Consider the following 16,592-nt stretch of genomic DNA (forward strand, 5'->3'; position numbering starts at 1 on the left):
GACCACCATTGAAATCTTGTAACAGACAAAACCAACCATCACTGAAATCTCATAACGGAACAACCTAACCGTCATTGAGATCACACAGCCAGACAAATCGGCCGTCACTGAAATCTCATAACCGAATAAAACAGACGTCATTAAAATCTTGTAACTGAATAAACCTGACCGTCATTGAAGTCTGGTAACGTGACGAAAACAAAACCGATTGTCTTTGAAAACCCGGAAAGGAACAAAACCGACTGTCTTTGAAATCTCATAACAGAACAAAACCGACTGACACTGAAAATTGATTGTCATTGAAATTTCGCAACTGAACAAAACCAACCATCATAGAAATATTGTAACGAAGCAAAACTGCTTGTCTTTGAAATCTCGTAAAAGAACAAGACTAACCGTCATTGAGATCACGTGACCGGGCAAAAACATCCGTCACTGAAATCTCATAACCGAATAAAACAGACGTCATTAAAATCTTGTAACCAAATAAACCTGACTGTCATTGAAGTCTCATAACGGAACGAAACCAACCATCATTGAAATCTCGTAACAAAACAAAACCGATTGTCTTGAAATCTCGTAAAAGAACAACGGAACAAAACCGACAGTCTTTGAAAACTCATGACAGAACAAAACCGACTGACACTGAAAATCGATTGTCATTGAGATCTTGTAACAGAACGAAACCAACCATCATTGAAATCTCGTAACGAAACAAAACCGATTGTCTTTGAAATCTCGTAAAGGAACAAAACTAACCATCAATGAGATCACGTAACCGGACAAAACCGTCCGCCACTGAAATCTCATAACCGAATAAAACAGACGTCATTAAAATCTCGTAACCGAATAAATCTGACTCTCATTGAAGTCTCGTAATGGAATAAAACCAACCATCATTGAAATCTCTTAACGAAACAAAACCGATTTTCTTTGAAATCTTATATAAAGAAACAAAACTAACTGTCATTGAAATCACTTAACCAGACAAAACCGGCCGTCACTGAAATCTCATAACCGAATAAAACAAACATCAGTAAAATCTCGTAACCGAATAAAACTGATCATCACTGAAGTCTCATAACGGAATGAAACCAACCATCATTGAAATCTCATAACAGAACAAAACCGACTGACACTGAAAATCGATTGTCACTGAGATCTTGTAACTAAACAAAACTAACCATCATAGAAATCGATTGTCTTTGAAATCTTGTAAAGGAACAAAACTAACCATCATTGAAATCACGTGACCGGACAAAACTGGCCGCCACTTAAATCTCAAAGGAACAAAACCGACTGTCTTTGAAATCTCATAATAGAACAAAACCAACTGACACTGAAAATCGATTGTCATTGAAATCTCGTAACTGAACAAAACCAACCATCATAGAAATATTGTAACGAAGCAAAACTGATTGTCTTTGAAATCTCGTAAAAAAGAACAAGACTAACCGTCATTGAGATCACGTGACCGGGCAAAAACATCCGTCACTGAAATCTCATAACCGAATAAAACAGACATCATTAAAATCTTGTAACCAAATAAACCTGACTATCATTGAAGTCTCGTAACAGAACGAAACAAACCATCATTGAAATCTCGTAACAAAACAAAACTGATTGTCTTGAAATCTCATAAAAGAACAATGGAACAAAACCGATTGTCTTTGAAAACTCATGACAGAACAAAACCGAAATCTCGTAAAAAAGAACAAGACTAACCGTCATTGAGATCACGTGACCGGGCAAAAACATCCGTCACTGAAATCTCATAACCGAATAAAACAGACGTCATTAAAATCTCATAACAGAACGAAACCAACCATCATTGAAATCTTGTAACAAAATAAAACCGATTGTCTTTGAAATCTCGTAAAGGAACAAAACTAACCATCATTGATATCATGTAACCGGACAAAACCGTCCATCACTAAAAATCTCATAACCAAATAAAACAGACGACATTAAAATCTCGTGACCGAATAAACCTGACCATCATTGAAGTCTTGTAACGGAGTGAAACCAACAATAACTGAAATCTCATGATGGAACAACCTAACCATCATTGAGATCACACAGCCAGACAAAACCGGCCGTCACTGAAATCTCATAACCGAATAAAACAGACATCATTGAAGTCTCATAATGGAATGAAACCAACCATCATTGAAATCTCGTAACAAAACAAAACCAACTGACACTGAAAATCGATTGTCACTGAGATCTCGTAACTAAACAAAACCAACAATCATAGAAATATTGTAACGAAACAAAACCAATTGTCTTTGAAATCTCATAAAGGAACAAAACTAACCGTCATTGAGATCACATAACCGGACAAAACCAACCGCCACTGAAATCTCATAACTGAATAAAACAGACGTCATTAAAATCTTGTAACCGAATAAATCTGACTGCCACTGTAGTCTCGTAACGGAATAAAACCAACCATCATTGAAATCTCTTAACGAAACAAAACCGATTTTCTTTTAAATCTTATATAAAGAAACAAAACTAACTGTCATTGAATTCACTTAACCAGACAAAACTGGCCGTCACTGAAATCTCATAACAGAACGAAACCAACCATCATTGAAATCTTGTAACAAAACAAAACCGATTGTCTTTAAAATCTCGTAAAGGTACATAACTAACCGTCATTGAGATCACGTGACCAGGCAAAAACATCCGTCACTGAAATCTCATAACCGAATAAAACAGACGTCATTAAAATCTCGTAACCGAATAAACCTGACCGTCATTGAAGTCTCGTAATGGAATGAAACCAACCATCATTGAAATCTAGTAACAAAACAAAACCGGTTGTCTTAAAAACTCATTGAAGTCTTGTAACAGAATGAAATCAACCATCACTGAAATCTCATAATGGAGCAACCTAACCGATTGTCTTTGAAATCTCGTAAAGGTACAAAACTAACCGTCATTGAGATCACGTAACCGGACAAAACCGTCCATCATTAAAAATCTCATAACCGAATAAAACAGATGTCATTAAAATCTTGTAACCGAATAAACCTGACCGTCATTGAAGTCTCGTAACGGAACAAAATCAACCATCACTGAAATCTCATAACGGAGCAACCTAACCAACTGTCTTTGAAATCTCGTAAAGGAACAAAACTAACCGTCATTGAGATCACGCAACCGGACAAAACCGTCCATCACTAAAAATCTCATAGCCAAATAAACCTGACCGTCATTGAAGTCTCATAACAGAACGAAACAAGCCATCAATGAAATCTTGGAACAAATCAAAACCGATTGTCTTTGAAATCTCGTAAAGGAACAAAACTAACCGTCATTGAGATCAAGTAACCGGGCAAAACCGGCCATCACTGAAATCTCATAACCGAATAAAACAGACGTCATTAAAATCTCATAACCGAATAAACCTGACCGTCATTGAAGTCTCGTAACGGAACGAAACAAAACCGATTGTCTTTGAAATCTCGTAAAGGAACAAAACTAACCGTCATTGAGATCAAGTAACCTGGCAAAAAAGGCCGTCACTGAAATCTCATAACCGAATAAAACAGACGTCATTAGAATCTCGTAACCGAATAAACATGACCGTCATTGAGGTCTTGTAACGGAGTGAAACCAACCATCATTGAAATCTCATAACGAAACAAAACCGATTGTCTTTGAAATCTCGTAAAGGAACAAAACTAACCGTCATTGAGATCACGTAACCAAACAAAACCGTCCATCACTAAAAATCTCATAGCCGAATAAACCTGACCGTCATTGAAGTCTTGTAATGGAACAAAACAAACCATCATTGAAATCTCGTAACAAAACAAAACTGATTGTCTTGAAATCTCATAAAAGAACAATGGAACAAAACAACTGTCTTTGAAATCTCGTAACGAAACAAAACCAACCATCATAGAAATCTCGTAACAGAACAAAACCAACTGTCAATAAAATCTTGTTGAGGATCAAAGCCGACCATCGTTAAAATCGTGTTAGGGAACAAAACCAAAGTAGCACTGAAATCTCGTAATGGAAACAAAACAAAACCATCAACCATTCTAGTAAAGGAACAAAACTGATTGCCATTGAAATTTTGTAAAGAAACAAAACCGACCGACACTGAAATCTCATAAAGGAGCAAAACTGACTGTCATTGAGATCTTGCAAAGGAACAAAACCAACCGTCATAGAAAACTGACAGTCATTGAAATCCTGTAACTGAACAAATACGACTGTCACTTAAATCTCGTAAAGGAACAAAACCGTCTGTCACAGAAATTTTGTAAAGGAACAAAGCAGATTGTCATTAAAATCTTGTAAAGGAACAAAAATGACCGTCTCTGAAATCTCATAATGAAACAAAACTGACCATCATTGAATGATACGTAATGGTACAAAACCAACTGTCATTAAAATCTCATAAAAGAACAAAACATACTGTATTGAAATATCGTAACTGAACAAAACTGACTGATCACGAAAACCAACTGTCATTAAAATCTCGCAAAGGAACAAAACTGACCGTAAGTGAGATCTTGTAACCAAACCAGCCGTCACCGAAATCTTGTAACCGAATGAAACTGACCGTCATTGAAATCTGCAAAGGAACAAAACCGACCATCTTTAAAATCTCGCAAAGAAATAAAACTGACCGTCACTGACATCTTGTAACGGGAACCAAACCAAACCATCATTGAAATCTCGTAACTAAACAAAACCGACTGTTTTGAAATCTCGTAAAGGAACAAAGGAACAAAACCGACCATCTTTGGAATCTCATAACAGAACAAAATCGACTGACACTGAAAACTGACCGTCATTGAGATCTTGTAAGCCGAACAAAACCGACCATCATTGAAATCTCGTAACAGAACAACACCAACTGTCCTTAAAATCTCATTAAGAAACAAAGCCGACCACCATTATTTAAATCTCGTAAAGAAACAAAATCAACTGTCATTAACCGACCGTCATTGAAATCTAGAAGCGGAACAGAACCGTCATTCAAATCTCATAACAAATCAAAACCTTCAACCATTGAGATCTTTTAAGGAAAAAAAAACTGATTGTCATTGAAATTTCGTAAAGAAACAAAACCAACCTTCATTGAAATCTCACAAAGGAACAAATCCAACTGTCTTCCCTTACTTACTGAGATCCCGTAACCAAACAAAACTAACCATCATTGAAATCTAATAAAGGAACAAAACTGACCGTCACACAAAACCAACCATTGTTAATAATTCCTTACATTTATATAGCGCTTTACATATGGAAGGGGGAAATTCCTCAGCCACCACCAAAGTGCAGCATCCACCTGGATGATGCGACGGCAGCCACATTGCGCCAGAACTCCCACCACACACCAGCTTATTGGTGGAGAGGAGACAGAGTGATGAAGCCAATCAGTATATGGGGATGATTAGGAGGCCATGATGGCCTTATTGAAATGTCGTTATGGAACAAAACAAGTCGTCACTGAAATCTCCTAAAGTCAGTTTCGTTCCTTTATGAGATCTTAATGACTGTCAGTTTTGTTACATTACAAGAATTCAATGACGGTCAGTTTTGTTTCAGTACGAGATTTCAATGACGGTCGGTTTTGTTTCATTATGAGATAACCATTGTTGAGATCTTGTAAAGGAACAAAACCGACCGTCATTATATAAATATTGTAAAGACACTAAATTGACCGTAGTTGAAATCTCATTATTGAACAAAGCTGATCGTTGTTGAAATCTCGTAACGGAAAAAATGTAACTGTCATTTAAATCTTGTAACCAAATTAAACCAACTGACACTGAAAACCGTCCATCATTAAAATCTTGTAATGAAACAAAACCAACCATTATTGAAATCTCGTAATGAAACAAAACTGTCTTTGAAATCTCGTAACCAAACAAATCCAACCACTAAAATTTCGTAAAGGAACAAAACCGACTGTCATTGAAATCTTGTAAAGGAACAAAACCGACCATCATTGAGATCTCACAAAGGCAAGGCAAGGCAATTTTATTTATATAGCACATTTCATACACAGTGGTAATTCAAAGTGCTTAAGAGTAAAAATGGAATGCATAAGAAATAAAAATAACATAAAATGCAATGAAATAAAAACAAGAAAAATAATTGGGACAAAGGAACAAATCTGACCGTCATTGAAATCTCAAAATGAAACAAAACGGACAGTCATTGAGATCTTGTAAAGGAACGAAACTGATTGCTATTGAGATCTCCTAAAGGAACAAAAGTGACCGTCATTGAAATCTCGTAGTGAAATGAAACGGATTGAGATTTCGCAACCAAAAAAAAAACCATCACTGAAATCTTATAATGGAACAAAACCAATCAGAAGATTCAAAATAACACAAAAATTATTCTAAGCTGACACATAAAGACATCAAGAATCAGCACATGAATCTCAACAAAGGTGAATCAAAGGAAAATCAAGAAATCCAGTGTCATGCCGCAATGCTTTCTGGGAACAACAGTACAAAACTCCCAGCATGCATCACAGCATGAATAAATTATGCAGCTGAATTGTCCTATTATTTTCTTCAATTCTATTTGCTTTTATTTTTTGCTGTCGTTTTTGTAGTGTCTTTTAGTAGCTTTTTGTGATGTCCAGATTTGACCCGATTGTCTGAATATTTTGTCACCATTGTTGAGATTCATATGCTAATTGCTCATATCTGTGTTTGTCATTTAAGCATACTGTTTTCTGCTTATCATTTTTGCAATACAGTGTGATCTCATATTGTAGTAAAACATGGTTTCAATAAGAACTTCTGTAGATGAATGACAGAAATAAAGTCAATCTGGTTAGTAATGTGTGAAGCTGTAATGCTGTTTGTGGAGTTGTTTAATCCTCCTCTGCTGAGATCTGGAGAGATTTAATGTCTTAGTAATCTTCATTTGATTACATCTAAGGCTGTGGCTGAAGTCAGTTGTAGCTCTTGTGTTTCTGTTTGTCTCTTTTCTCTTCTTTCCTTCAGTGATTCTGCTTGTTAACAGGCTTGTTAATGCTAAAATGATTCTATAAATAATATATAAAGATTTTGTGGCTCAGATAAGGTCCAGTTCTGGTTTATTTCTTTGCTCTTGGCTGATATGTGGCATTGCTATGGCCTGCTTGCGGCTTAGTTCCGGCAAACAGGAGCGGTCCGCCCAAATGCCATCATTCCACACCACATGTGGCCCAGATCATCATACCACATGTGGCAGATGTAGGCCCAATCTGGGCCAACACAAAGTTGCTATCTGGGATCCTTCCAAAGTCTGTACAGAGATGCAAACGACCTGTTTAAACTAGACGCATCAAAGTGAGTGTTCCCTCTTCCATTTGTCCTCTTGTCAACAGACTTGAGTGCGTGGAGCATGTCACTGAATGCGCGTCTGTATACTGTATCCAGTGTAGTCAGTATCAGTAATTATAATGGATAATTTGCTTTTGATGTGACGCTCACATCCAGTGTAGGCAAATGTCATCCGTTAAGTGACTGAACGCCAGTGGGTGGGGTCTATGGTGCGATGACGTATAACTATTTGTCGATGTCTTGCTCTGGAGGCAGTTATATGCAAATGTCTTTGCCCGTGTGATGTCATAAGTCACCCAATATCAGAACTTTTTGGAGCTTGATTAAATAAATGCTTTGCTTATAATGAGGATGACATTTTAAGCTATGAAACTTGCATGATTTTTTAATGTTACAAAGACCTCTTATATGTCAAAAGATCAAGGCAAATTTGATTTCTCATGCCACAACCCCTTTAATACTTTATTCAGCTAGGACACATTAAATTCTTCAAGTGATTTTAATGTTACAAAATACTTCTATTTCAAATAAAGTTTACACAATTATATTCAGCAGCGCAACTATTTTAAACATTGATAAGAAATGTTTCTTTATTGGACTGGAGTAAAGATGCTGAAAATTAAGCTTTACCATCACAGGAATAAATTAGAATTTAAAATATATTCAAGTAGAAAACATTCTAAATTGTAAGAATATTTTACAATATTATTGCTCTGAATTATTTATTTTATATTTTTGAACTAGCTGGTAATACATTACATACTGTAGATATATTGTCATCATACAAGTAGATCCGACAACAGAAGAATGAATTTAGCTAATAGTGTAAGAAAGCAACGACATGGACACAAATACCTTTCAAAGAGTCACAGTAAGAATTTGTATTTATTTAATTCAATCAGCAAGAAATATAGAGTAAGATAGAGAGAGTGCTTTGGAAAGAGAAAGTAGTCGAGGTTATCTGGAAATTTCACAATACACAGTCATTTTGCAGTAGACAATATTTCATTTAAATACATAAATTAGACAGACAACATAGAAGACTCTTAATCTGTCAGTTCCTAACCACAGATTCAGTGTTAATTTAAAATAAATCTTGCATACAGTTTTCTTACAAAGGTTCTTTGAAATGCTGACAGAGCTAGAAATGCTGACAAAATTCTGGAAATCTCTTTTTCCAAAAAGGCACATTTCTGAGCATTAAATACAATAAAGGATTATTTCTGTACAAAACAAAATCTGTGAATGCACAATTAGGGTTAAAGGACCATAATAAAAGTAAAAAAGAGACAAGCTGCAAAAGATCAACCGGACGTAATTAAAACTGAGGTTATTGTAAAAGCAACTTTGAAATGTAATCATTTAAGACTAGTTCTCTCAGATTTGTCTCCAGTATTGCATTGCAAGGTTTTCCATTGGAAAAATTCTACTAAATGTCATCACTTATTGAACATATTGGCTAATGATTCTAAAAGTCAGCGGACGCAGGCAGTGATTCAGGCCTGGCAACATTTGTAGGTACAGTGTGTGTATCATCCCTGAGACTCCCAGTTTTACACTAGGAACCAACGACATCTGTGACGGTGAACTAAATGATCAAACTGCAAGAAGTTATTTTGGCAGCTTTGCCAGACCACACCTGATCCTGTAGAGACGAGAAGCTAGTTTCTGATAGATGATGTCCAGCCTCAAAACATTTCCTTATCATTAGCATATCTGAAAATGGGTTCAACTAGATACTTGGCACTGGCAAACAAAAAAGGCTTAAAAAGGATCAGGTTTAAAAAGGCATAATACTGTGACTGAGGGGATCAAGTCCAGTTTTGTCACAATATTTACAAGTATTTTTGGTCAGGACGTAGGACTACACTCAACACACAATTATCAGATGCGGTTTTCATTTATAAATGCACAGATGGGCTCACAAATTAGTCTCATCCCAGGATGGGTCATTCATACTCTTTAACACTTTTCTGACAACCTTCTCCAGCTCTTTCCGTGCCTTTTGTTCTTCTTCAAGAGTTCGCTTCATCCTCTTGTTATCCTGGTGATGTAAAAAAAAAAAATCAGAGCATCCGGGTCACGGCACCAGATTTTGAGTTTCAAAGACATGGCATCACATTAAGTATAAACGAATGTTTACATGTGGACTGACCTGCTTAAGTTCTTGTACCTCATCCCTTAAGGCATAAACTGTATCCACCAGACTCCTGCAAAAAACATCCAGACTAAATCATTATGAACACCTACTGTGACAAACTTTTCATGATAAATGAATGCATTAAACTGAGAGCCCTAATGACAACGTGGCAATATTTTAATAGTAAGTAAATAGGTAAATTAGAAGCATAAAGCTGTGATCGAACCTTTCTTCGATTACGGTTTGACCATTGCTCTTTGTCTCTTCCACAATGATTTTTTCCTCCTCAGGAAAAAGCATGTGTGGCCCTGACTCCTTCCTTGATCCTGAAAGAAATTTAACAATGTAAGGTTAACAGCGGAACTGTAGCTGGTTAAACCAGTGTTATTTTAGCATCATTAAGATACTACTATAGGTTTTATTCATATTTTGAGTTTCCGATATTATTTTAATTTTAAAGTTTTAGTAATTTGCTTGTGTGTTTTTGTTATTTAAAAAAATATCTATATAGAATTTATTCTTTTTTATTTCAGTTTTAGTTAACTATAGTAACCCTGAATCGTACAGAATTTTAGGATGGGGCTCTATTAAATGTGAATGCTTCTGTCCTATGAAAGCCATGGAGCAAAAGCAGTGAAAACATCTTTCTTGCTCTTTCATGTCAACCATCTCTTCAATATACAAAACTTATATTTAAGCTAGTCACTTTCAATGCAAATAAAATAAAAGAAAGTGTGTTTTAGTCTTGATGTGTAGATACGAGCAGCAGCTCTTACGGGACATAGAACCAATTCTGTTAGTGTGAGTTATCCATATAGTGTCATAGTCCGAGTCTTCAGATTGGTCAGAGGAGGGAAATCCGCTGCTACGACAACCCACAGCATCCACATACGATTGGTCAACATCAGCCAGCACATGATTATGCATCAAATCAGTGCCCTGCCATGCTAATCAGGGATGGGGATCAAACCAATCATATTGGAGAGGACGGGTGGGTTGAGAGGATGGACCAAACCAAGAGGAGTAAAGTGAGGGAGAGCCCAGGACGCCCAATAAATTATATATAAGTGACAAAATGAAATAGAAACATAACAAAAAGCAGTAATAATGGTGGGACAACATAAGAGAGAATCGGGTGTAAAAGAAATGAATGAAGGAAGGGAGAGGAAAAGAGACAAAGATGCATGTTAAAAGAGCAGAAAATATTAGAGTGATCAACATAGTGGTAAAGAGTTTAGTCAACACACATTTATATAGCGAATGATAACAATTCAGAAAAGATGTTGCAGCATTTTACAGACATATGTAAGAAAGTTTATCAGAGACTTCAGGACAGACGAAAGGTGTTTTGTAGGACTTAAAATGCACTACCATTCAAAAGTTTGGGATAGGTAATATTTTTTAAATGTTTTTGAAAGAAGTCTCTTATGCTCACTAAGGCTCTATTTATTTGATCAAAAATACTATAATAGTACTATTGTGAAATATTATTACAACTGTTTCCTGTTTTAAAATGTAATTTATTCCTGTGATCCCAAAGCTGAATTTTCAGCATCATTACTCCAGTCTTCAGTGTCACATGATCCTTCAGAAATCATTCTAATATGTTGATTTGCTGGCTCAATCAATGTTGAGAACAGTTGCGTTGCTTAATATTTTTGTTGAAACTGTGATAATTTTTTCTGGATTCTTTGATCAATAGAAAGTCTTTACTGTCATTCTTGCGGAATACAATAAATAAGAGAAATATTACTGACCCCAAACACTTGAAAATTACATTTAAATTGTGACAAAACTGACGGAATTATGTGGAATGCACAGTTATATTTTCTTCACTCATTACACTCCTGTCACACAGTCTGGGACTAAAGTGAGATTTCAAAGTTCCTTCAAAGTATATGAAAATCACAAGAGAATACATAACATAACATGCATAAAAAGTACATACTTGAGTTGAGTGTTTGCCGTGTTTTAGCGCTTGTGCAGTATGCTTCGATCACTTTCAGGATCTGAGCATCCTCCTCCAGAGCTGCAGTGCCTTATGGGAAACAAGAAGAGCACAAAAGATGTCAGTGATCAGGTAACACTGTGAGATCATTGTAAAGACACTGTTTTCTTACTAACAGTAAACACAAAAGCAATACATGTGACATGTTAGTAATAAATACATCACATGCATATGTGAAAACTAAGGGCCTGTTAACGCAAGAAGTGACCAGGTGTATTCTTGAATCAGATAGAATCAAAGACCAGGTGTAAATGCCCTCTGAAATGCTTTCAGGAGGTGGTTTGAGACACATTTCAGACGAAACTGGACAAGTATAAATGCATCTGGTTGTTGAAACCACATCTGTCAATTTTACTCCTTCCAAAATGTTAGAAAAATAAATGTGTGAGAGCGTGTTATAGGCTATATGACATGTTATAGCTAGATATGACAGCGTTACTGCAGCACGCATCAGCGCAGATGAGCAGCTGAGTATCTTTTCAGCAAGCCAAAAAACTAGCGCAAATGAAACTGAAAGTAAGTCGCAGACGCTCAACACACAATCATCTTCATTAAAAGCAGTGAGACTAAATGATCTTACCAGTGCTGCTGCCGCGCTCTCTCCTATTGCGGTCTTTGATCTTGAAATTAGCTGATGACAAATAAAATGCAGCTCATATTTGTTGCTTTCGATGACGTGAACTCCGTTAAACTTGCACATAGCGCGGGAATTAAAGATCGGATTTACATCCGTTTTGTGGAGACACATTTATGTGGCCAAGTGTACATGGAACCATTTTAACAGATCAGATATCTATCCAATCAGTAAAAACGCATGAAGTAAGCAGGTGTAAACAAGCCCTAACAGAACAGATTTTTATAGAGTCATGAGTGTCATACTTTTTCTCACAGCAAATTCCTCATCAGACGGCTTCCTCTCGGGTTTTCTTTTGGGCAGAATCTTCTTTATACTTTTGGGACTTTTACTGAGATCCTGAAGACATACAAAAATTACATGTGAACATATTTATTTAAAAAAATACCACCATACAAAATAAGTTTAATGATTAGCTAATATATAATTTATTCACAAATCATATGTAAATCACTGTACACATATTGTTTCATGGCTAGTAGTCTTCTTTTAGAGATGCTATTAATGTGTTAACATACAATTAACATATACCTCTTTGTAACACAACGCAGCTGAGGGTTTTAGAGGAGGTGCAGGTCGGAGACAGCTGAGACTCCAGGGCTTCTGGGTTTTGGGGGGTTCAAGAGGCCCCCACATCATCCCACTGTGAGTTCCAAGTGAAGAGAGATGAGGAAGAGTGTGGTAGACTGGAGATCCGCTCACACCGCGATTCTCTGAGTGTCTGGACGGGGTGAGAGGATGAGACGGCAGCTGGAAGGGAAGGAGAAGATCAGATGAGTGACACTGAATATCACTGAATTTCAGTTGTTTTTAATATAGATATGGGTCTGATAAATAATATAGATATTGTTGATCAAATAAATGCAGTCTTGGTGAACATAAGTATGTTCTTTCAAAAACATTAAAAGATCTTACTCACCCTAAACTTTTGAATGGTAGTGTATGTGTTTGTAGAAAGTAGATGTTTCTCACCGTATGGCAGGGAACATTCTGTGGTTTCAAGCTGCTGGTTGAAGTGCGTTTGGTCTGCCGGTGTAGATGATCCACCCAGTCCTGAAGATCTTGCTGGTTATTACAGATCACCTGGATCCGCTCGATCAAATTTCCTGCATGCAAAAACATCATTACTGTTTATGTTCTATCGACAACTACCAATATTAACATGTAAAAATCACGAGGACAACTGGCTGGAAAACTTACCAGATATTTCAAAAGCATTTTTTGTGGTTTCACTGTCCTCTATTTTATTAACAGCCATTCCAGTCAGAGGAAGCTTCCCCTGTGTAAGCCAATAAACCAATGAGTTGTCAATATTTTCGAGCATACATGACCGACTAAACAGCAGAGATTCATTCTGAGGTCATTCTGATGGAGTAGACAACAGCATAATAATACAATAATATGGAGCCTGAGATCCAGTGATGAAATGTGAATTAATAGAATTTATTAAATTCATTACATTATTTTACTGGATATGTATGTTTTTAATTTTTTAATGAATATAGTCATGTAAGCTGTAAAAATTTCAAAAACAATACTACAGCAATAGACAATATTATAACTGTTATAATGTCAAAACATGACAAGGGGAAAAAAAAAAAAAATGGCAGCAAAACTATTTACCTGGTAGATGAAACCACTCATTCGAGGACTAGCAGACAACATGAGAAGAATGTGAGGAAACAGCAGGAGGTATCGCTCATTTTTCTCCTGAGGAAGTAGAATATCATAATAAAGATTTCATTTTGAGTTTACCATTTTCAAAATCAGTAAATTAAAATCTTTTATAATACTCTTGATATGATATCTGGTTCCTCTTAAACCAAGGTTTTTAATCAGGGGTCCATAAAGAAGATATGAAACATTTTGAAGATGTTTCTTACTATTAACTAACCAATGATCTGTTAATTATTTTAATGTAAAGATAGCTTTAAACTGGGTGTCCGCTGATGGTTAGTTTTATGCTTAATGATAGATTATTTGATAACATTCACCTCAGCACCGTGGTTCTGGATGAGGACTTGAGACATGTAGAGAACAGAGCCCAGGGTCTTAATGCCCTCCCCTTCCCAGCCCCGAATAGACTCCATCAGAATCTGCAGCTCAAGTTCCTTCCTCTTCCTCACTTCCTGACACTGGGCCTGAAGACAATAAACACACACAAATAAGCACAGCATCCCATTCTGATAGATAATGTAACTCAGACAAACAGCTCATGTGTCATCTTTCATGCTTTAATACTGGTGAAAATCAAAGAAAAATCGATGAATGTTGACCTTATAATACTCACTGAGAGATTTTTAAACACGGTCATGCTCTTCTGAATGTCTGGATAATCTGGATGAAGTGCCTGGGCAGAACCAGGGAAGAATATGAGTGAGTTAAACTGGTTTAAATTTATAATGTTACAAAAGATGTAAGGATATGCTGTAAATGCTGTTCTTTTGAACTTTCTATTCATCAAAGAATCCTGAAGAAAAAAATGTATCAATGGCTGCTGGAAATTCAGCTTCATCACAGGAGTGAATTACATTTTAAAAGATATTAAAATAGAAAATAGTTATTTTAATGGCAATAATATTTCACAATATTACTGTTTTAATCAAATAAATGCAACCTCTGTGAGCATAAGCTTGTTTCCGCCATGGAACAAAACAAAAAGAAAAAGATAATTGTGATTTTTTAAATCTCACAATTCTGACTTTTTTCTTGCAATTGCAAGGAAATAAGAATTGCGAGAGAAAAAAAAGTGAGTAAAGTCAGAATTGCTAGTTTATATAATGCAATTTTGACTTTATAACTCGCAATTGCGACTGTATATCACGCAATTCTGATTTTTAACTCACAATTGCGACTTTATATCGGGCAATTCTGAGAAAAAAGTCAGAATTGTGAGATATAAACTTGCAAACTTGCAATTGCAAGAAAAAAAGTCAGAATTGCAAAAAAAATAAATAAATCAGAATTGCAAGAAAAAAGTCAGAATTGCAAGAAAAAAGTCAGAATAGCGCGATGTAAACTCGCAATTGCAAGAAAAAAGTCAGAATTGCTAGTTTATATCTCGCAATTCTGACTTTATAACTCGCAACTTTATATCAGAATTTGTGAGAAGAAAACTTGCAACTGTGAGAAAAAAAAAGTCAGAATTTCCTTTTTTATTTTTTATTCAGTGGCAGAAACAAGCTTCCGTAGACTTCTTTCAAAAACATTAAAAAAAATCAGACCAACCCCAAACTTTTGAACGGTAGTGAAAACGTTACAGTACCTCCATGTGCCGCTCCATTTCTTTCAGTAGTGTGGGGTATTTCTCCAGTCTCAGGAAGGGTTTGCTCAGGCCTGTTGTGAGTGTGAGAATTCCAGGGGCGTTCGCACCTTTACTTTCCATAAACTCTCCTAGTTCCTCACTGAAATACACATGCATGCAAAAAGACATCATTAGAAATGTTGCATAGACTGTAATTCTGAAACCTAATGGTTAAGAATCAATAAAAAAAAAACTCTGCCCAATGTAAATTGTCAAAGCACAGTGTTTCTGTGAGTGTGTATACATGTGTCTTTATTGTGCTGTGTTACGCACCTGTGTTGTGTGAGAACATTAACCGCAGATGGATGGTTGGAGCAGTAGGTCACGTACAGACTCCTCATCTGAGGAATGAGGGACAGGAAGAAGCCTCCTATTCTCTGCTGACTCTCTGGAACTCTGCACACAATACATACCAATTTATTTACAAAAAAAATAATGTTAAAGTTGAACAGAGTTGAATTCACATCTCTCAAATTAGATGGATAAACTTCAGAAGCACTGTACAGTACATTATTGGTAACTACCACTAGATGTCGCTGTTGACCAATTGAGTGAAGCAGAACTCTTACTTGACGCTTTCCTCCAGTGAATGCACCAGTGTCTGCTGGAAAGAGCTGATCTCCTCTAGATTTCCCATGATGTGACTGATATCTGACACGCTGAGCCTAGAAAGAGAGAGAGATTCAGTACTGAACTACTGTTATCTGTGTTTATGTTGGACTCTCGGTTTGTGTGCTTACCTGTCGGTGGGCTGCAATGCTCTCAGATATGTTGAGAGGAGAGTCTGCAGCTCTTTACAGTATTCGGTCTCAGTTTGTACAATATTCTGAACCACCTGTGCATTTGACAAAAAACAACAACAGTTACACATGTACGACAACTAAAATTAATATTTTAGAATTTTTAAACGATTATATCGCAACAGTGTAATGAGATAATAAAATAACACTGTACATTTTAACTAAATACAAGTACAAATGTCAAACAAATGTGTATCTATAATATGTATACATTGATCGATATTAACAGCACACACACACACTATATACACATATACAAATACAAATTGACATGGCTGCTGCTGATCCTGAGGATTAAAAGCATCGGCCTCCAGGGGAAAAAAGGGGCAAGTACTCATGATTTCGCTCTTATGCTCATCCACATGCTCAACATTTAACAATCAGACAATG

At 36.2% G+C, this 16,592-nt stretch overlaps 1 protein-coding gene across 6 annotated transcripts in view; it reads right to left on the bottom strand.

The window, feature by feature from the left end:
- Positions 1 to 8,182: 8,182 nt before the first annotated feature.
- Positions 8,183 to 16,592, bottom strand: part of arhgef7b (Rho guanine nucleotide exchange factor (GEF) 7b) — a 27,813-nt gene continuing 19,403 nt past the window's right edge. For 2 of the 6 annotated variants that reach the window (XM_051898756.1, XM_051898774.1), the window contains exons 7-23: positions 16,143 to 16,237; positions 15,972 to 16,067; positions 15,676 to 15,798; positions 15,364 to 15,502; positions 14,389 to 14,448; positions 14,093 to 14,239; positions 13,722 to 13,808; positions 13,299 to 13,377; positions 13,071 to 13,204; positions 12,630 to 12,848; positions 12,344 to 12,437; positions 12,045 to 12,095; positions 11,405 to 11,494; positions 10,233 to 10,403; positions 9,683 to 9,782; positions 9,472 to 9,526; positions 8,183 to 9,360 (exon numbers count right to left, since the gene is read on the bottom strand). In XM_051898756.1, coding sequence (XP_051754716.1) covers positions 9,238 to 9,360; positions 9,472 to 9,526; positions 9,683 to 9,782; positions 10,233 to 10,403; positions 11,405 to 11,494; positions 12,045 to 12,095; positions 12,344 to 12,437; positions 12,630 to 12,848; positions 13,071 to 13,204; positions 13,299 to 13,377; positions 13,722 to 13,808; positions 14,093 to 14,239; positions 14,389 to 14,448; positions 15,364 to 15,502; positions 15,676 to 15,798; positions 15,972 to 16,067; positions 16,143 to 16,237 — 1,863 coding nt within the window. In that variant the 3' untranslated portion in view covers positions 8,183 to 9,237. The remainder of the gene's footprint in view (positions 9,361 to 9,471; positions 9,527 to 9,682; positions 9,783 to 10,232; positions 10,404 to 11,404; positions 11,495 to 12,044; positions 12,096 to 12,343; positions 12,438 to 12,629; positions 12,849 to 13,070; positions 13,205 to 13,298; positions 13,378 to 13,721; positions 13,809 to 14,092; positions 14,240 to 14,388; positions 14,449 to 15,363; positions 15,503 to 15,675; positions 15,799 to 15,971; positions 16,068 to 16,142; positions 16,238 to 16,592) is intronic. The other 4 variants (XM_051898803.1, XM_051898764.1, XM_051898785.1 and 1 more) reach the window with 3 other exon arrangements.

The sequence above is a fragment of the Ctenopharyngodon idella genome, chromosome 1 (assembly GCF_019924925.1).
Source record: "Ctenopharyngodon idella isolate HZGC_01 chromosome 1, HZGC01, whole genome shotgun sequence".
In the NCBI taxonomy this organism is placed as follows: Eukaryota; Metazoa; Chordata; class Actinopteri; order Cypriniformes; family Xenocyprididae; genus Ctenopharyngodon; species Ctenopharyngodon idella.